The sequence below is a fragment of the Lepisosteus oculatus genome, chromosome 19, assembly GCF_040954835.1.
Source record: "Lepisosteus oculatus isolate fLepOcu1 chromosome 19, fLepOcu1.hap2, whole genome shotgun sequence".
Classification (NCBI taxonomy): domain Eukaryota; kingdom Metazoa; phylum Chordata; class Actinopteri; order Semionotiformes; family Lepisosteidae; genus Lepisosteus; species Lepisosteus oculatus.
Genome location: NC_090714.1, coordinates 4,198,673 through 4,220,443, shown reverse-complemented (window position 1 = coordinate 4,220,443; position 21,771 = coordinate 4,198,673). Strand labels below are relative to the sequence as shown.

The following is a 21,771-nucleotide window of genomic DNA, read 5'->3' as shown; positions in this document are numbered from 1 at the left end:
TAGTACAGTAGAAAGTCCAGGAGCATGTAAACGTACCTGTTAGCAATACTGAGTCCCAGATAAAACTCCAAGAGGATGAGTTGAAATGACCTGTCTGAGCCCTGTAGGACCCAGTATATTTAAAGTCTCTGTACTGGGGCTTTGGTATGGAAATGATGGGCCACAGGGAAGAGTGCCACCTATTCGTACACTGTTTAAAAACATGTGAACAACAAAACACGCCTTTTCATGAAATCTTAGGAAGTCGCTAAAGTAAAATAAACACAAATCAATCCCTTCAGTTACAGAAGACCTTCAGCTCTTGAATATCCTCCAGCAGCTGTGCTGATGAACTAAAACTATTCGTTCAAATTATTTCATTGTGACTGAAGTTAATGTAACTGGACAGAAATATTTTCACTTAACAGGTTATAGATTTTTAAGATAGTTATGCCAATGTGCAGATGTCTTCCACAAACTCAGAACTGTATACATCTCTAGTGACTTTTAGAATACGTTATAAAATACAGGACTAAGCTCTTCAAGACTTGTTCATTTCTGCACATTACTAAGGGGCACCTGGCCAATCATGGTTTAGATCCTACGCCACGCCTCCTGTACATTATTTCTATTCATTAGTTTCTCCACCTTGGAATTATAATCTCTTTTATCATGTTTCAATTCTTCCTATATATTCCTCTGAATCACTTTCCCCTCTCAATCTATCACAGCTTTGAATTCCTGCTCTTTCTTTTGGATTAGATCAGATCATCATGTCGGTGGTCTGATATGAACTTTACAGGTGTTCTTAATGTTACCATAACAGGGATCTAATGTCCTAGAACCTCTTGTGTAGCCTTTTACAAACTGATAATCATTAGGGAGAACTGACTTAAGCAAACAGCCATTGAAATCTCCCAAATGAATTTCTGAGGCAGTTTTATAATCAGCATCAGGAGAAATCTACAGCAGAGTTGCAAACGCCTGCCCAAACTCCCATGGCAGGTAGCGAGGTCATAAAGAAACAGAAAGGAGTCCCCGATCTGGTGAGTTAAAGACATGTCAGATCAAAAGGTCTGTTTTTTACTTTTTTATCTTATACTACCTGCTATTGATTATTTCTTTACCTTTTTCTTTTTTCTAATTCTCACTTCTCCCCCTGCCCTTTCTTTGTTTTGCATTGGTTTAGTTTAATACAAAGTCTTTGTTTTCCTGTTGTCTTCCAACACGTTCTCTATGTTCTTTTCCAAATGGGAAATCATGTACTCACCATATCCAGTCAGCTGTAGTTTGTGTGCAGCTTGGCTTCAGTTTCTACCCTCTGTTATCTCTGAGTTTGATTTATATGGCCTGCAGTTATGAGCGCTGCTCTGTCTTGTTCCACTTCGATCATCATTGCGGTGTTTTATGTTGCAGTACTTCAGTTCCACCATCTCAATGAGATCAACAGTCTGAGCAAAATCTCCTTAAAATACCTCCCATTCAGTGCAGTGCCCGTGGTGGCATCACAAAAGTTCTACAAACTGAAATTCATAGTTCAGTACACAGTGATGTGAAAATGAACATCAAAAATTTATCTTCCATGAATAAATATTTTAGAGAGAACATTCACACATTCTTCCAGTGAAGCAGGTGGACAAAGTGATACTTAGAGAATCCAGTTCATGTCTAAACACTGCTGGAGAAGGACAGGTGCACACGTGATACTGACAGAAACAAGAATACACGAGGGAAGAGCTGGTATTTTACAAAGCGCTTTACATTTGACAGGTGCTTTGTGCAAAAGAGCCTGGACTGTAAAACACAGGCTGTGTGCCGGCAGAGCAGAGATACTCCTACCTGCATTGTGGCAGCTGTGTCCTCCAACGAGTTCAGTGTGCAGGATCTCTCCTTCCCAGAAGAAGAAGCACCCCGACAGCACGAGAGCTACACCCGGGGTTTAGATCTCAGACTGACGGGGAGGCTCGGGGCTCGACTTCAACTCACAAGACTCTCCGGGAGTCGATCTGCTCTCTGAACTTTAGAAGTGTCCGATGGTTTGGCCCGCGGAGCCACCAGGCCGGCCACGCAAAATACCGGCCATGTACATCTCTTATTCAGCCTAAAGCCAAGTCACAGCCCTGAGACGAGGCGGTTCCACCTGTTTGCTCTCTTTTCAAGCATTAAAAGTACTGAAACGCCCTTGTAAAGCGCTTTTCTAGCCTATTTTGCGACTGGACATGACTTGATTATCTTTTCGAATGACAGTGAAAAATAAAGTATCAAAATATGCAGTTGGGGGAGCCTGTATGTCATGTGTCATACTGTATGTATGTCTCAAGTCTGAGTGTTTAAAATGTTGTTTTTAAATTTTTGTTAAACCAAATGTCTGAAACGATTTTAAAGACAACTTAAAAAAAATATATGAACAACTAAATTCATCTTAATGTTTAATACCCCAGCTGGTGTCTGGACAGAGTATCCCTTTAGTTCCTTTATGCTAGTAGGTGTCACGACGTGCTATATTTCATATTTCCATGGGCGTTTGGCAAGGTTCCACATAGAATTTTAGTCCTTCAGATTGAAAGGTTAATAATCAGAAGCAATGCATGTAAATACAAAGTGAACTGCTGTATGCATAGAAAACAGAATAGTGATACGGGTGTAATAACTAGTTTTGCAATCAAAGGAGCATTGAATATTACTATTAGAGCTCCTTATTATTACGATCAGAGAAGCTATTATTTAATATACTATAAGATAAGAAAGTTACTGTAGTCAAGTGCAAAGAGTGCAGGTGGTAAAAATGGTGTCTATGAAAATCAGACAGCTGGCAACAAACTAGCGGAAACTGTGTGTGACAGGTATGCAGGAACTTTATATGAACTCATAATTGTCATCTTTAAGAGAGATGCAAACTCATTCTGATTAATTTAAAAAGTAATTCAAATTCAGTATCGTATTATACACTGCATATAAAGGTTATATACCACACCCAACGAGTGATGTACAGTACAGTAACCACAGGTGAGATTGACTATCAAACACTATATAATTCTTACCGCTTGATCCAAAGCTAAAAGACAGGAAATCTAAAACTGTTTCTGGCGCAAGGTTAACGCTAATTTCTAACCTTTTACTAATGACAATCTGAATCCCTGGGGATGAATAGAGTATTTTGAATTGAATTGAAAACAAAACGTAAATGTCCAATTGAAGGTTACTTCATCAGCGGCTCGGCTAGAAGTACGGAGTGGGATTGTACTTCAATTTTCTTGCGTCAAAGCGGAGACGCCCAGCTCCAGGATCCAGTCCGTGTTTTAGACATTTCTAAATAATTAAAAGTCAGAAGCCAGGTTTGATTAATCTTGTATCAGCCTTCATTTGGTCTCCTTTAAAAACTGTTCTGGCGGAGGTTTTCGTCTTTGCCTTTAAAACGTAAAATATGTTCAATTATTTGATCTGAAAATAAAAATATTCAAATATTTCCGAGGTCTGTATGTGTGAGACACCCTGAGGGTCCAACGCTTTTGCAGATGTGTTGAACTTTCTAGCTTAACTAAAATAGTGCTTCTTTAAACAATTTCTTGGCTCTCTTTCACGTTTTTGCTTTGCATAAAATACAAGAAGTTGTTCATTCAGGAATTTTTAAATTCACGTGGCTCGAAAGACGTGACGAATCTTTAAATCCCTTGATTTGCATATATGAAATGGACACGATGGGAAACTGATTGCTTCTTCATATTTAATAAATATTAAAACCGCTACGAATTAGTAAGACGTGCTAGTTAAAGCCTTTTTAAGATCATGCAACTGTTCGCTTCTTAAGGCTAAGCCCTCAACTCTTGTGATTACAGTATGATGACAACAAAAATGTCCCGTTCACGCAAACGCACGGAAAATACTTCAAAATCAAGGTTAAGTTTGTAGGGGAGCAACTTCACGGAACTTACCCAACATCCTGGCTTTCATCAGTGAATTAAAAATGTAGGAGTAGCTGGCTTCTTACCCATAAGTAGATACTGTTTTCCCGGTCAAAATGGCATTTTTGAACCTGTATTTGAGCAAAGCATTGTGGGGGGTCTGGAACGAGGTATTCTTTAAATCGGCGCCCTTCAAGAATTAAATGCACAAGATCCTCAGATTAATTTCCCAATAGAATCCAGATAGATTGAAGAGACTCTCATTCATTCAATTTAACCTACTTTATTCCCCGGGCGGGGGGCAATTTAAGCAGCACATTGGTGCAACATACAACACAAGACCAAAACAAAGAAACCAAAAAGCCCCCCAAACAAAATTCAAACATTGCTAAGAAAAACTAGACATAGGTGTAACAGCAAACGAACCATCAAAGTGGTTGAAAGTAATAATAAACTTGATTTGTATAACACCTTTAAAGGTGGCTTGAAGCACTTTACAGAACGACAACAACAATGAACACATGCACAGTATATGCACCACAGGAATACACAGAAGGAAGAGACAGTAGATGGGTGTACTGAGTACAGTAGAAGCAGAGGAGTAAATAACAGAACCAGTTAAGTAGATGCCCTTCTAAAGAAGAAGGTTTTGAGTTTATGACAGGAGCAGTGTCTGGCATTAGGTATTATTTGTGGGGGGAGTAGGGGTGGTGGGCTCTGTCCAATAGACATAATTTCCAGTCATTGTTCGTGAGCCCCAGGCCTCTGGAATGAAGCTAAATTTCGTTCTATCCATCCTGCGCTGTGGACAAAAACGTCTTCCTGAAGGCAGAAGGTCAGGAGACTGCTGAAGGAAGTGAGCTTCCTCAGGGGCTGCTGGGCACACAGCTGTGCCAGGGGTCTGAAAGGCTCACCAAGGATTTCAGAGGTTTACAACATTTTTTTGTCTTTTTTTTGACTAAGTGAACCAAGAGATAAAAGAAAAGGTTCAAATACTTCCAATGAAAGAGCTATAAAATGTCGAAAGAATTCCTACTTGGACTTTTCTCAGACCATAAAAGCGCCCCTGGGATTTCTTCACAATGACGTCAGTGTTCTCGGTGAACTTAAGTTTATCGTCAAACACAGTGCCCAGATATTTGTAACTGTGGATTGTTGTGGGAAAGATGTTGCTTTGGGTTTTTTTTAAAACCATCAATCACTTCTTTTGTTTTTTGACACATTCATCTCGAGGCAGGAAGTATCACACCAGCTGAAGGAGTTGTCCAGAATGGGTCTGTGTGTTTGTCCTGGCTCTGAGAGGAGAGAGACTAATAGACTGTCATCAGCATGACAGTGTATTAGTTGATGATGTAATGATTTTCGTAGTTGCTCTGACTGTCGTCAGTATATGAGATGAAAAACCGGGGAGAAAGAACACAGTCTTGTGGTGAACCAGTAGAAGTGTAAATGAAGACAGATGTTAAACCATTAGTAGATACATTTTGTGTGCTATTGGTCAGAAAACTAACGATCCACAGGATAAGCTGACGATCTAATTTGAAACGTGTGATTAGTTTTTCCAACCAGAATGTTGTTGAATGTGGTTACATTTTTCCGAGTAGAAACATTTTAGCATCATCAACTCCCCTTCCAGGATGGTAACCAAACTGGAGGGCGGACTCGATTGCAGCCCCAATATGTGACTTTTCACAGCCCCTCATCATTCATGGAGCCAGACCTGAAATCATTGAGGTCACTGAGAGCTTTAGGTCTATTCGTCTTAGGAATGGGTACAACTGTGTAGTGCTTCTGAACAGCTGGAACAGTGCCAGTGTCTAACGAGAGCCGGAAGAGTTGTCGAAAAACTCCACTCAATTCTTCGGCACAATACCTTAGTGTCCAGGCACATATTCCAGCTGTCACTTCCATGTAGCTTTGGCCTCGTGCTCTGAATCATTGTCTTGTTGAGAGGTGAATTTTCGCTCCAGTTGTTAAAGCAGACCGAAACTGGTTCTCCTCCTGTATATGCCTGTATTTTTCTCTGTCCACTTTAATTTGACTGGGAGATGTACTGTTATGTCTGTGCCATATGTAACACTTGGTATTTAAACCAACGAGGCCTAATCTGACCACAACTTTCATTTTTGGCACCTCAGTTTCCTCCTTGACCATCTGCTCAGTTTGGAGGGACCTTACTCTTCATGCTTGAGTCTTTGCTTGAACATTGCTTCATGAATAAGCCTGAATAAGGAACCTCACAGAGACAGGTGTTTTTATTCTGTAATCAGGAGAACCAGTATTACTGCACACAGACAGGGGCCACTCAGATAACGGTGTGGCTTGATAAAGTAATTTGTGCACCTAAAAAAAACTGCAAAGGGTTTGAATACTTATGCAATCATAACTTTTTGTATTTGTGCTTTGCATGTGATGAGTAGGTTGTGTAACAAAAAACTAATGGCCACTTCAGAGGGTCATGACTGCAAGCTGTAAACTTGCAACAAACTTTAAAAGTCTGAATACAAGGCACTGTAAATGGCTGGAAGGATTTGTATCAGTGTTTTCAACTGCCCGTTTCTCTTGAGTTCCATGATCCTGGTAATCAGGTTAGTGATTTTGTTACAAACATGATTTTGCCAGAAAAAGCTAAGAGGCTAATTTTTGCAGTTCTCGAGGTTTTAAGAACCAATGAGTTGTAGTGGAAGTGTTTACTGAGCTTTAGGTAAGCTTTAGAAGAGGCAAAGACCTAAGGGGACCTCCTGGGGAATTAGTAAATATTCAACACCCAGAAACACAGGATAAAAGACAGGTAAGCAAGTAGAAAGAGAAGGAAGAGAGACAGCGAGGAAGAGGAGACATGTGTCTGGCAAGAGGACCTTAAAGGCCAGATTCTAGCTCAGTATTTGAACCTTCTTTAAGAGAGCTTGCTTTCCTCTTATCTTAGGAAACAGGCTACCAGGCTAAAAACGTTCTCTCCAGGTTAGGCCATTCACTTTGGAGCAGCCGGATTTACAGGAATGGAGATGTAGCTCTGGGTTGCATTCAGTTTTATTTTGGACGCAGGTTTTACTCTCTTTTGAGCCTGTAAGGCATCATGTGGGATTTCTGAGTACTGGGTCAGTGGTCTGGGTTTTTTCTGGGAGGTCCAAATGTGGGCCACTGAAACATCCTGCTTTCTGAAGTGGGTAACTTGTATACTGCATGTTGTGTTGTTTTAGTTTGTGTTATTGTTAGTGTTAATTAAAAACTGATCCTAGTGTGCTTCACATTTATTACTCTTTTGCCAGAGTTGTGCCAGAGAACGAAGAGCTCTGGTGCCTCTAACGATACCCACCACTCCGGCACATTCTTGACACATCTAAGACAATAGGGGTCTAGAATTATTTCAATTATTGATAATCCCACATCCTATAAGTCTCGATTTTCCTGCCTCCTATATCCGTAGCAATATTAGCAGTAACACTAGTAGTGTTTCAAATCAAGTACAGTGCAAAGATGTTTGCTAGTAGCCAGTTCCCTCCCACCCTTCCAAACAACACCAGCAGCTCAAGCCATGGGGAGATGAGGACATCGGGTAGAAGGCGGGTTTCTAGTTGTTCTTGGCTTTGCGCTCCTTCCTCGCCCTGGAAGCCATGATTCTGAAGAAGAAGCTGGGGCACAGGGTCCGGAGGTAGACTGCCAGGGTGGGCAGGAGGCCGGCCAGCATGACGTCCCTCTTCTTGCTGCCCACAGCCCCCAGGATGGCTCTGGCAACATCCTGCGGGTCCCAGCCCTCTGCGGTGTTCTTATCCATGACTGAGACACAAGAGACAACCAGATCAGCGGGGAAGCTCCCCTCCTAATGGCCTGTACTCATCCTGGCGATGTCCGAGATCTTATCCCCCATTTTTCACTTGAACTGCGCTTACAGGACGTTTTGAGAATCCGGGCGCAAATGTCTCCTTGTCATCGCTGATCTCACCTTCTGGCCACTCTAGATCTACTACCAGGCAATCAGACTGGAGACAAACCTCTTTCAGGAGTCAGACAACCCGAGCAATGGAGTAAATATTTCTGTTGAGACTGAAGGTTGCGGACCGCACCAGGGAATACGGACTCGAACAGGGTCATCAAATTAGCCGCACCCCAGTAAACTCCCGATTGCTCTAGCTAAACACTGTCAAGTAACAGTTCTGAGCCATTGGCCTCATCTGCTCGAAATTAAGTGCAGTGACTGCTTGAAATTATTTCCAAGAGTAGGTGCCAAACAATAATAACGTATTGCATTTTCAATGAAATAAATCGATGTGTTTTTGCCCAATCACTCTATGATTGTGTGCAATAATTATTCCGTAATTACATGCAACAATTATTGAGCAATCAGGAAACACTGTTACCGTCTGTGTTGTCCAAAAAAATCGTGTAGCTTGATGCCACTGAACAAGGAAGTCAAACACACTTTGAAAATGTATCTTCTGAAGGGGAATACTGTTTCTAAACGCAGGGTCACAGGGAGTTAAAATCATCACTGCACCGACAAACACAGACAAGTGTTCTAAACGGTACAAATTGTGCCTATAGGTTGATTTACATAATTGTTAAACTAAAGCGTCCTGCAAACCAGTTCATACCAGGCAGTGAAATTACTTCTCTTTTTGAACTATGTCAGTTTTTCACAGTTTTCCATGGTAGGGCTGGTCAGGTAGTTTAAGTGCCCATGTTTTTGTCACATTGAATGTAATTATATCTGCAGATGCGTTTAAAATAAAACCCTGGGACTTGACTCCCCAAATGTACAACTTACATTAGCTGAATGCCATAGTAATTTTAAAACTAGCATTGTTTTATAATTTATAAAAAACAAAGTGGTTTTATAGGATCCACAGCTTCTTTGGGCAGGGACTATTGTCTGCTTAGTAACAGTCTTGCTGAAGTTTTATTTATGGACTGCTTAGATTTAAAATTACTGGCTGGACCACAAATTCCAGTCTGGTGCAATTTTGTCCAGCTAAGCTTGAGCAAGTTAACAGGAATTTGAGCTATGGCTGCAATTCTGCTTAAGTAAATAAAAACATGGAAGTCTGCTTGTGCCAAAAGGACTCCGTCCTACGCACTAGCCAAGTAAAACTGCCCCACCACACGCAATTTTTCATCAGACCTGTGCAGCAAAACAGATATGAAAGGCATGGACAAAGAACTGGAAGAGTGTTTTTTTTCCCTAGTGCAAAATTTCCTCCTTTTACTTAAACTGGCTGTTTAGAAAGGTGCTGACCTAAGTGTCGAAAAGAGAACGACAACATATTTTTTTGCGTGTTTACAGCTGGCTGATTACTGGCAGGATGGGGGTGAGCCCCGATATATACAGTATACCCCCTGGGGTGTGGTTGGGCAGCTGGAATATGTCTCCAGTCAGGCGCTGTGGAGCCTGTGTAACACAGGAGCAGCAGACCATGATAATTAACTAGGAAAACAACAACCCCCTGTACCAATTCACTATATACACCTGTAGGAAAACGACTTGTAAAACAAAGAGGAATATTTGCAGATATCCAAAGGGATATCGTCCTGTAAGCATCACTGGTCGATTGCCAGTATCAGTGGTAAATCACTTTTAAAAAAAGTAATTCACTGTAGTTACAAGTTCCATATGTAAGGGCCTGTAACTATGTAACTCCTATTTTGTAAATTAAAGGTTGAAATCATTTGAAAAGATGCACTGCTTTGCACTGAGATGTAGGACTTAACTATAGCCATACATCATAGATCATACATTTTAAAAACACCCCCCCACAACTTGTTGATTTGAAATTGTAAACCCTTGTACAAGTCACTTGTAACTGTAACGTATTTTGTTTTAAAAGCCACTGATCTCCCCAATGCTGACAATTGCTAACAAACGTACAGCGCTTCATGTTTGTAGCTGAAATGCGACGCTCACCTCCGTAGGTGGACCCGTCTCCGGTGACGGCGTTGAGCGAGAGGTTGGTTTTGATGTAGCCGGGGCTGAAGACGGACACTTCGATCCCGTACTGCTCCACCTCGGCTCGCAGGCAGTCGAAGAAGGCCTGGGTGGCGTGCTTGGAGGCGGCGTCTGGCAGAGGACGAACGCGAGAGGTTAGCACACAGTGGCTCGGACACAGCTAATGGGGACCCCCTTCCACCACCACACTAGGTGCAGCCCCACCTGGATGATGTGATGGCAGCCACAGTGCGCCAGTACGCTCCCCACACATCAGAGAGCAGAGTGATGAAGCCAGTTCAGAGATGGGGATTATTAGGAGGCCATGATTGGTAAAGGCCAAGAGGAAATTTGGCCAGGACGCCGGGGGAAACACCCCTACTCATTTCAAGGGATTTTAAATGACCAGAGAGAGTCAGGACCTCGGTTTTACCTCTCACCCAAACGACAATGTCTTTTTTACAGTATAGTGACCCCGTCACTATACTGGGGCATTAGGACCCACATAGACCACATGATGAGCACCCCCTACTGGCCCCACTAACACCTCTTCCAGCAGCAACCTTAGCTTTCCCAGGAGGTCTCCCATCCAGGAACTGACCAGGCTCACACCTACTAAGCTTCAGTGGGCTGCCATCTGGGAGTTGCATGGTGATATGGCTGCTTGCTTGAGCGCTGGAGGAGAAAACCTACACACACCTACCAGGAGAACAGGCATTCCTTTGCACAAATGCATAGCGTGCATCACTATACATTTTTCACACTTCTTAATACAATGTGTTCCACGTACATTTTCATACACCCACACATAAAGGCAGGGGTGAAGGCCAGTCTGTCCTTCCTCTCAGTCATCACATTTTAAACTCCATTTCATTCCACTCCTCTCCTTAACACTGCTGATCCAAACTCAACCGCAAAGCCCAGCCGTTCACATTCTGAGACTGACGGTTGCGGACTGCCCCATGGAATACGGACTCGAACAGGGTCATCTAATTAGCTGCACCCCAGTAAACTCCCGATTGCTCTAGCTAAACACTGTCAAGTAACAGTTCTGAGCCATTGGCCTCATCTGCTCGAAATTATTTCCAAGAGTAGGTGCCAGTGTCAAACAATAATAACGTATTGCATTTTCAATGAAATAAATCGATGTGTTTTTGCACATACACTCTATGATTGTGTGCAATAATTATTCAGTAATTGCATGCAACAATTATTGAGCAATCAGGAAACACTGTTAGTGTCTGTGTTGTCCAAAGAAATCATGTAGTTTGATGCCACTGAACAAGGAAACACTTTTTTCCAAACACTGCCAACGCTCATAGCACACACTGCCTCCCGGTGGCACGCAACTGAACGAACAATTCTATCTGCATCTTAACCAGAGAAACTGTTACATGCGAGCAACCACAGAAAGGAGGTGCTCAGGATTCTTTTTGGATGAAAACATTCAGCATGTTGCCTTCTCCTCACTGAACACCAAGTCACGAGTCACATTATCTCAAGTACTGCAGCCACTTAAAATGTCATTCCCTATGACGGGCATGTTACCAGGGATAGATCACAGATAAGGCCTCCGTGAAAGTTACACTCTTAATCATCCCCACCAGAAGACACAATTTGCCTGGCCATGAGAGATAACCATGGCATCCACCAATTCCGTAACTGGAAAAAAAAAATATCCATCCTGATTCTTTCACTCCTTATTCAATTTGCTCCTTTAACTGACAGAGAAAAGCAAAAGTCTTAGTTTGCGTAGCGGACAGCAATTTTTACAGCTGTGCACTTTGGACGGATTCAATAACCTTAACCCAGAGAGAGTTTTTTTCCCGTGTACTACTGCCTGGACTGTCTTTTCTGGAAGGGATGGAGGATTTGAAGGGTTAGTAGTTTTTTGTGGATTCAGGCTTTTCCACGAATTAAAGCTTTTGTCAAACAGCACCACCAAAGGGAAAATCAATGTTGGCTTTTCTGTCAGTTACTTAGGTTCCAGAGTGCTGCTTCATGGCAAACGTGCACTGAAAGCAAGGCAAGGTACTTACAGGCAGACCTGAAGGGGATAGCGATCTTCCCTTGCACACTGCTGATCACCAGGATGTGTCCGCTCCGGTTCTGAACCATCGAGGGCAGAATGGCTGCAAAGACACTGTTTACAGAGAGGGTGGCAAAAGCGGGCTGCGTTCTCGAGCTCCACCTCTTCGGGAAGAGGTTTCACCACGAGGCCTTGTGCCACACCTGATTTCAGCAGGCAGGTCGGAGGAGAGGAGACAGAGGTGGCACAGCCCACAGCAGGCCCATTCCAGAAACAGAAAATAAACTGTGCTGGGACAGATCCAAGTCCAGTCGCCTTTGATCTGACTTAGATCAAAGATGATCCTGACATTTACTGCTGTGTGATCAAAAACGGAATTCTATAACACAAATATTTTCGTTTCTACCTGTTTAATTTTATCCAGATTGTTACCTGCATTTACATCTCTCTTCACCAAAAGAGTTCATTATGTTTTTTTGAATGCAACTTGTTTAGAATCTGCCACCCCACCTGTCACTGCTGTCCAGTTTTAGGAATTCAGACAATGTGGACGGGCAAATGAAAGATTCCATTACCTTTCGTAAGAGCGACTGGTCCGAAGTAGTTGATGTCCATCACCTCCTTGTCCACGTCGATTGTGGTGTCCAGTATGGTGCCCCGGTAGCTGATACCCGCGTTGTTGATGAGAATGTCCACGCGGCCGTGGCATTTTAAAATCTCTTCTGCGGCACTGGCCACTGTGCCCGTGTCCGAAAGGTCAAAGGTCACGGTGCTCGGTGGGTACGTCTGTGAAAGTCGAAGATTCTAATCAGCGAACATTTCCGCACACACGCTCCCAATGTCCACTGAGCCTGAGCCGCTGGTTAGGCTGATGTGAACTTGGATCGTGTCCCAATTATTAGTAATGTGGCCCCATTACTCGTGAACCAGAGCATCACGTTTTGTATTTTCAGATTTCTCCTTTAAAGGTTACGCCTTTAACATTTCAAATGGGGGTCATGCAAAGAACCCACTTTCCTCTGCACGTGCTGAAGAATTTTAACCCGCTCTTCCTAGATTTGGGTCTTTGATGTCAGTGCTGAGATTTTTATCACCCTGACAAGCCCTAAGACAACTCTGAAGGAGAAATATCCAACTTTTTTTTCCCCAGTTTCACAGATGTTCGGAATGCAGCCCTTACCCAAAGTCAGGATATTCTCTGGAATCTACAATTATTCCTAAATGCTGGAATGAGATAAAGATGCTCTTTATTAGCATATCAGGTTTGATCTAATGTGTGTAACATCCTTAAAAATAAGGATATAAGCTAATTTTATGTAATATTATTATCTTATTCATTAGGACAATTGGATCAAATTTACAATGAGATAAATACAGTAGCTTGTCTGCCATGCTCTTGCAGTGCTCTGTAAGCAATGAGGGATCTTGAAGCGAAATCTCCTGGACTGAAAACGAACTGTATAGGTGTCCCCCCGGGAGAGGACAAAGAGCCATGCCAGTCACTCACCTTTCTGCCGCTATCCGAGACTGCAGCCAGCTCTTTGGAGAGCTCCTGTAGTCGTCCCTTGTCTCGGCCACAGAGCACCAGGCGGGCACCAGCAGCGTGGAACACCCTGGCACATTCTGGGGGGGCGACAAACAGGAGGTTTATCCAGGAGAGGGTCACAGGAGAGCTGGGGCCTCCCCCAGCAAGACAAGGCGAGATACACCCTGGACGGGACACCACTCCATCTCAAGGCACACAAATAAAATATGGGGAAGAATTCTGGCATTTACCTTTTTGTAGGTGTACAGGATAGTAACCATTTGTCTTTGCTAACATGCCTTTTTTAACTCGGCAACAGTGCGAAAGAAAAACTTGCAGGCACATTATTTGATCTTTAGATCTTCTTTTGAAACTATACCCATCTTGTGCTAAGACAACCGAGAATCCTGACACAAAAGAAGCAGCCATTGAGTTTTATGGGGAGTGGAGGGGAGCAAGTGGAGCCAATGAGTCAGTTAGATCTGACCAGTAAATGTGCTGGATGTGCTACTAGAGCACTTTTTATTGACGTACAGCTTACCTCAGGATGCTGCGATCATGCGTTTTAAGATTCGGGCCTTGTTGAAATTAATACGATTGGTTTCTTTTCAAACAAAATAAAACTGTCATTACAGTAGTAGAAAGCAATGGAGACTGGATAAAATGTTGCTATATTTATATATTGTAACCCCTGATTGTGTCTAAGATGTTTAAGATTGTGACAGTATTGTCTATGCTTCACGTGTAAATCGTTAAAGCTACAAACAACATTGGAAAATTCACCTCCAGTTACACAAAATACGTCTTCTCTTCTTCTTGACCTGAATCTTATCCCAGTCATGATGGAGTTGACATTCCAGCTGGTATACAAGCTACAAGTAGCCTCACTCGAGCTCCTCATGAAACGGACTACCTAGTACAGCCATCCAACCTATCAGCCTGTCTCTGGAGGGTGGGAGCAAGAGACAAATGTCTGTTCCTGATGATCAATCCCTAGCCAGCGAGAAGTGATCAAACCTTCCTCCACACTCACGCAGACAGATCTGATGTTCTGTTAAATCCGAACATCATTTTGCATTCGTCACAACCCTTTTTTAAATATTCTAATATAACAACGGCAACAGACTACCCAGACATACTTGACTGATTACCAGTGAATGGACACCATCAAGAAGTGTTCCCAAATGTCTACCTATCACCCCAGCCCAGGCCAATCAATCCTCTAACTCTGTGATGAGGTTTGCTCTCAAAAATCAAAGTTTGTTGGGTGTCCTGATTACCTGTCATGGGACTGTTTTGCTCTTTTTTTGTGATCAATTTTCTACAAAGCAGTTTGCTTCTGTGCTAGAACAGGGTAGTCCCAGGGTCCATCAATGGGATGACAAGGGGGGTCTCCCTGCTGAACGAGGCACAGAATCCCTGGTCTCACCTTTCCCCAGTCCGGAGCTGGCGCCCGTGATGACCACCACTGCGTCTTGGATATAGGCCTTCTGGCGCATCCTCTTCAGCAGCTGGTACAGTGCCACCAGCCCCAGGCTGCCCAGCAGTAACAGGAAAGTGTTCCCAGACACGAGCGCCATCAGTCCGTCTCCGGATGGACTCCTCCTGTGGACAGAGGAGACAGAAAATCAGGGTCATGGCATGACTGCCTCAGAGACACACAAGGACATGTGTGGTCCAATGCCAAGGCTGGCCCAGTATGGAGGCATTTTACCACAAAGCCAAGCACAGACATGACAGTCTTACTGCAGGAAGAACAGGCAGCCTAATGATTTCTAGCAGTACTGAGACAGAACTGACAGCATCAGAGCAAAGCAACTCTGAATGAAGGTGTCAGACCACAATCCACTTCACTGACCAGAATGTCACTTCGTACTGTTATGCTGACAACTGCTGTTTTATCTACAGTGGCTATCACAAGTATTCCCCTTTTTCACATTTTACCATGTTACTTTATAGAATCATAACGTATTTATTTGGGATTTTTTATCCAATACAAAACATGCATCCAGGACAAATAAACCTAGCTCTGAAGGTCCCACAGCTGTACAGTTCCTATACCATGAAGACATATGATCTGGGATAGGGTTATTGAAAAGCCCCAATCAGGGGAGGTGTAGAAGAAAATGTCCAAGGCATTACACATCCTCCAAAGCACAGCAAAGTCCATCGTAAAGAAATGTAGAAAGGCACAGGCACAACTGCGAAGCTGTGGAGAACAGGGTGTCCTCAAAGGGCCCCAAGTCTTAAGGAATTACAGTCTGCAATGGCCGCGATGGGAGAAACATGCATATGAAAATTGCCTGGGCGCTTCACAAATTTGGGATTCATGGAAGAGTGACAAAAACCGTGCATCAGATCTCGACTGTACTTTGCCAGAAGGCACGTGGGAGACTCCGAGACCAAGCTGAAGGAGAGCCTATGGTCTGAAGAGACCAGAACTGGCCTTTTTGGCCTCAGCGGTACGTTTGGCGCAAGTGTAACAGTGAACATCGTCAGAACATCATCCCTACTGTGAAGCACGGTGGAGGCAGTATCCTGCTAGGGGCGAGCTTCACTGCATCAGGGCCTGGAAGACAGGTAAAGACAGAAGGAAAGATGGATGCAGTAAAGTACAGAGAAATCCTGGAGGAAAACCAGCTGTGATCTGCACGAGATTCATCTTCCAGTAGAGCAAGCCAAACCTTTCCAGCGTACAGCCAAAAAAGGTTGTACGCTTTTTGGGGGGTTTAAAACGAAAAAAGTCAATGTTCTGGAGTGAGCCAGTCAAAGCCCAGACCTCAATCCAATCAAGAATCTGTGGCGTATATTTGCTCATACCCTGAGGGAGTATGAGCAAATATTTATAACGAATTCAGGAGGATCTGTAGAATTTTGCGTTCGCTTTGACACTACACTGTAGAGTGTTTTCTGTCCACAAATGGCAAAAACTCCCAGTGAAATACATCATGTTGTAACACGATAAATTTTTTTTAAAAAGGCCAAAGGGAGTGAATACTTTTGATAGTCACTGTAATGCACGTTAGGGAACACAAGGTCGGTACAATCGCAGTCCTGCAAAGAGTTAAAAGTGGGGAACACTGGAGAAAGACTAGATGCTTAGTGATCCTTCCTAATTGTAACAACTGACAACACAGTTCACTATGAGTCTAGCATCTAGTAATGTAACTTTTGAGCTCTTTCTCTGGATACATGTAGGTTTCGCCCCTGGTCCTGGCCGCATTCCTGATGATCCAGGCCAGCACAGCCCAGTTTGGCACACTGAGGAGCAGAATTCCCCTGACAGCTGTTGTCCACCTTGTGAGCTGGTAGCACGTCCACACGGAGTTAAATTACACTTCACGCCCGCGCTACCGGTGAGAACACAATCGACTTTACTGGTTAAACGCTGCTGGGGACCTTGACACTGACTTTCCTCTGGGTAATGACTTTTCCTCTTGTAATATACAAGACTGGAGACTTTTTTAGTTATGGGAGTTGTTTTGGGTTTTTTGTTTGCAAGTCAACTATAGCATTTAAACCAGTGTATTCTAAAACAACGTACTGATACTGTCATTTAGGTTTCTATTTAGGTTTCTATGTTGAGCAACCTCTGGAACACGTTTTTTTTCCACGTCAATAAAACAGGCCGCAGAATTTTCACAAAGCAGGTATTTAAACTCCCCTCCACCTTTAACAAAAAAATAACGAAAGCTTTTACTTCCTGGGATTTAAGAAAACAGGAAGACAAACCCAGCCCTTTCATATAACCTGTTTTGTTTTGTTCTGAAAACGTCTCATAAAACATCGTCTTTAAACTTTGAGAAACCCAAAACGTGTGTGCTGTCTGCCAAACTGTCTGCTGGATCTGTCTCTAAATTGGTATGGAGTGGTCCAGGACATACAGTATGAAACTCTCCCTCACAGAGCAGCTTGGTACAACTGACCTCCTGGGAAGAAAAGTATTCCAGGTTTCTGGGCTGTAAACCCACTGATCCCTAAAGGTTCTGATCCAGCTTTTCTGCATTAAGTCCCTAGCTCCCCATCCCTCACAATATAAAGCAAGGAACTGCTCTTTTCTGTCGGGTATACAGATCAAACAATCAAAAGGCTGAGCTGTCTACTTCAAAGCAACCAAAATGACCCGAACTGTGAAAATAAGTTAAAAGACCGAGCAAGCCCCAAGCTGAGCCAGGGAAAGATTTCTACCTGCAGATTTTACCCTCATCCACCTAAAAAACCCTGTCCTCACCTCGTCAAGCCCCTCGGGAGACTGGGTTCCCCTGGTGGGACGGCCTCTCTGTCAGGCAGAGACCCGGACTGCAGGGAATGATGGCACCGGCCCAGGGACTCTGCGGCTGCTTTATGACGTCAGCGTAATCGCTAAAATAAGCCTCAGCGCTCCAATGAGGGGAGAGCAGGTATTTTAAGGTCAAACGCTGGGACAACAAACACAGTCATTCAGAAGGAGTCCAGTATGTTAAATGACAGCTTTTTTTCCCCCTTCTATACAGGTCTTCGCAACTTCCTAGACAGGACGTCCTGTATTCCTCTGGTACCTGGATGAAGCTTCAGAAGAGCCTGAAACTTTACCAACCACATGCCCTTTAGGGGTAACAACCCCCCCGTCTGGTCACCAATATAAACTGCCCTCCGACTAAAAGCAACTAGATGAAGGCAAAACAGTATTTCCTGAAACGAAATACCCTGCAGCCCGTAAATGGCTACAGACCCCCCGACCAGAGAAAACTGGTTATTGTTTCAGAGATTTATAAAATGGAAAAATGAACCTTTAGGCTAAGACTCCAGTAGGAGGTTTTTGAGAGATATTGGGAGAGGTGGATTATCGATATAACCTACTGATAACGATTTTATGTTTCTGAAAGTTTTTTTTTTTTTCCGCCACAGCTCTATACCCTCTGTAAAAATGCAAAAGAATGATAAAGAACAGAATTTATACGCATTGACATTTGCCATACTTGGGGTTTTTGAGATGACCGGCAACTGTTTTTTTTTTTGTGGTTACCTTTGCCTAGTAAAAAAAACCCAATGAAAAACAGAAGTTAAAAAAACGACATACACTGTAGTTAAATGACTCGCCCAGATAACATGACAATGGCAATAGTTAAGACCTACAACCGAGTATTGTGTGGGGTTTTTTAACAGGATCACATGCCAGGTTAATTGAGAAGCACAGACCTGGCCATCCTCTGACTTCTTTTCCTCAGATGTTTTGCACAGTTTCCACTAATTACACAGTTTTCCAGGCTAATTAAACTGCCTTTGTCCACCCTCTCTCCGGTCTTACACAGTCCCAGCACCGCACAACCACCTGATCCGTGTCACAGGACTGGCAGCCTTTGGAACATCCGATGCTGCAAAGCTGTGATCTGAGAAAAGACTGGTAGATAGTGTTCTTCTGAGCCATCCTAGCAGAAAGAGCTCCTAAAAACACTTTCTTTTGGCAAAATGAGAGGAAGAGGAGTGTATCAGTGTTTCACTAGCTGAGACACAAAGAGATGATGAGCTGTTGCCTCGTTATACACTGATAGTTATTTTTTTGCAAATGTTGGTAGAAAGATACCAACGCAACACTGCGTGAAGGTACTTTGTCTAGTTTTAGTTCGCTACTCTATATTTTCAAAGTTTTTCATTGAACATTGATTAGAAATATCTAAGGTAGCTGTGTCAGTACAATTGCATTTAACTCATTGTTTTAATAGGGCAAGGTAACACGCAAACAACACGCAAACCCAAAATTCCTTGTAGCAGTAATGGTACTAAAGTACTAATATGTACTAATGTACTAATACAATAGCAGGTATAAGATATAAAGACCTTGACCAACCAACCTTTGACTTCAAAGCTTTGAATTAGGATAGGTACAATAACAATAACAGCAATAATAATGATAACAACGGTGAATTACGATAGGTACAGTACCAATAATAACAGCGACAACAAGAGCAACAATAATAATAATAGTTGTGAATTACGGTAGGTGCAATAATAATAACAACGACAACAACAATAATAATATGTTATTGTACCTACCGTAATTCAGTTACTGTTGTTATTGTACCTGCCGTAATGCACAGTTGTCACAATTATTATTGTTGTTGTCGATGTTATTGTTATTGCACCTACCCTAATTCATAGCTACCGTATTATTATTGTTGTTGCTCTTGTTGTCGTTGTTATTATTGGTTTGTACCCATCGTAATTCACCGTTGTTATCATTATTATTGTTGCTACTATTGTTATTGTTATTGCATCTACCGTAATTCACAGCTATTATTATTATTATTATTATTGTCGTCGGTTATTACTGGTGTTGTACCAATTGCAATTCACAGATGTTATTAATTATGATGATGATGATGATGTATTACAGGCACCATCCGACGGCTCCAGTGTTAAGGGACAAGCGCAGCACAACCAGCGCGACCCGGACCCTGAGCCCCAGCGTGTGGAGACCATTGCTCCACTTCCACATCCTTCCCAGGGCGGCTCGGTATTTCTTCATGAAAACAAACCCGTAACCGCCGCCACTGTTGCTTGGCCTTAAACTTTAAGTTAAAGAGCTAAACCCACATATATATATATAAATGGAGAAGCTAAGCCGGTTGTTGTGCAAGTGGATTTATCGAGCGGCAGTTGTGCTTTGCGGTAAGAGGAAATTGGGAAAGAAACGATAAGGGGGAGGGAAAATAAAATAAATAAAAGCTGTTCTGCATTCTAAGCCTGCTGCGTGTAAACGCACTCGTAGAAATATTGAGCTTTAGTCGTGTATATATCGTCGGTATGACCGCATGTATGCCGCTATTTCGCTTTCTGGCTTTAAATATTTAATATTATCCAGCTGCACATGTGGTCCTGGCGGTTACTCCAATGAGAAACTGGGAAGCGCTTCTCGCATCTGTCCCACCTGCCCGTCTCCCTACAGAGTGGGGGGATTGAACCGATTGATCGCGTTAATCTACGACACAAACCCTGGTAAACGATTCTGTCTCATTACGCGGCTTCCATGTGCGTTTCACGTTGTCTAAACCTACCAGAAAGAGAGAGCGCGTCTCCGCCGGCCTCGGACCCGGAAGTGAAAGCAGCCGAGAGACGATGTGACAGTAGCCGGGGAGGAAAATCTTGCGCAAATGTGCTTTTACTTGGGCTGTACGAGGAGTAGCGTGAAGCTACCTACATTGTGTTTTATTTCGAAAGGGGCTGCCCAGCTAGCGTCGCTAAACGTAGCTAGCATCACGCTAGTCGTATGAGGTGGGAAAGGAGATGACGCGAGCTACCCAGACGGAAATTAGGCTCGCCTGTGTAAAATATTTCAATAGGGTTACTAGTGCCCTGCTTTATACTGCATGTATAGCGGTACGTAATGAACGTACAATGTGCACATCAGGAACGTGACACCGGCTGTCCTTTAAGTTAAACCACGGTAAAAACGTTGATACAAGTTTGGGTTAAAAGAATGCAAGAAGTTTGAAATGCTCAACAGGCATTGCGTTAAAAACAGTCAGGGTTTAGTGCTCGATTAGGGTATGGGTGTGAACTCCTGACCCGGGCGGAGCCCATGAGGGTGCACTCCCAGGGGCGGCCCCAGCAATACGGCCGGCGGATCGAGCAGGAGATGGTGCACCCTGACGGACGCGTGCAGTTCACGAGAGTAACCGCTAGGGGGCAGAAGAGATACACACCCCAGATCGCGGATGATCTGGGTCAGGGGTCCCTGCATGTCTGCAGCTCCTCAAACCCACCTTTCCTGAAGAGAACCAGACGCTATCCTCTGACTTCATAGTGTGACCATGTTCATTTATTCAATTATTGAATAATGTATTTATACACTCCTCAATTGTCCTTATTTCCCCTGTCTTCTACTTCCCTTGTATCTTTAATTTCATCGTTTTTACTTAGAACAGTATTGATATTTTGCGATTCCTTATTTTTCCACTAGGAGGAAGAGCTACAAATCACGTCTTCTTTCGAATTGATTATTTTAATTATTGTCTCATTTATTGTTATTTTAACCCAGCTTTCTTGAGTATGTCCTGAATTTAGCAGCCAGAATTCTGATCCGGTCTTGTGCAAGTGATCACATTACTCCTATCCCGGCAACCCTGACCTGGCTTCCTGTCAGGTTGGCTTGGCTTAGCACCTCAGTACCTGTCTGACGTACCATCGTCCTACTCCCCACCTTGCAGCCTTGGTTTGTCCGATTCTGGTCTCCCCTCTGTTCCCCAGGTCTGTCGCAGTACTATCGCCGACAGGGTCTTCTCCTGTTGCGCCCCAAAGCTCTGGGACTTTATTGCCAAGGATATCAGAGTCATCTTTCCTGAGCTCTTGCAAATCAAGACTTGAAACCTTCAGAATTATGTTTATTTGATTGGTTCTGTCGGCTGCTTTGCTTTCAACCCATTGTAACTGTAGTGCA

The 21,771-nt window shown here is 43.2% G+C and overlaps 1 protein-coding gene across 6 annotated transcripts; it reads right to left on the bottom strand.

The window, feature by feature from the left end:
- Window positions 1-4,148: 4,148 nt before the first annotated feature.
- dhrs7b (dehydrogenase/reductase (SDR family) member 7B) lies at window positions 4,149-20,589 on the bottom strand. Of its 6 annotated transcripts, none has more exons than XM_015359879.2 (8): window positions 20,390-20,589; window positions 15,869-15,924; window positions 14,785-14,960; window positions 13,338-13,453; window positions 12,406-12,616; window positions 11,841-11,933; window positions 9,781-9,933; window positions 4,149-7,658 (listed from the first exon to the last, which is right to left on the bottom strand). In XM_015359879.2, exons 3-8 carry the CDS (start codon window positions 14,933-14,935, stop codon window positions 7,453-7,455), a joined length of 930 nt encoding a protein of 309 aa, XP_015215365.2. In that variant the 5' UTR covers window positions 14,936-14,960; window positions 15,869-15,924; window positions 20,390-20,589; the 3' UTR covers window positions 4,149-7,452. The 6 variants fall into 6 exon arrangements, with proteins under 6 accessions (XP_015215365.2, XP_015215366.2, XP_015215364.2 ...); XM_015359880.2 differs by lacking the exon at window positions 20,390-20,589 and adding an exon at window positions 17,587-17,678; XM_015359878.2 differs by lacking the exon at window positions 15,869-15,924.
- Between the last annotated feature and the right edge of the window lie 1,182 nt (window positions 20,590-21,771).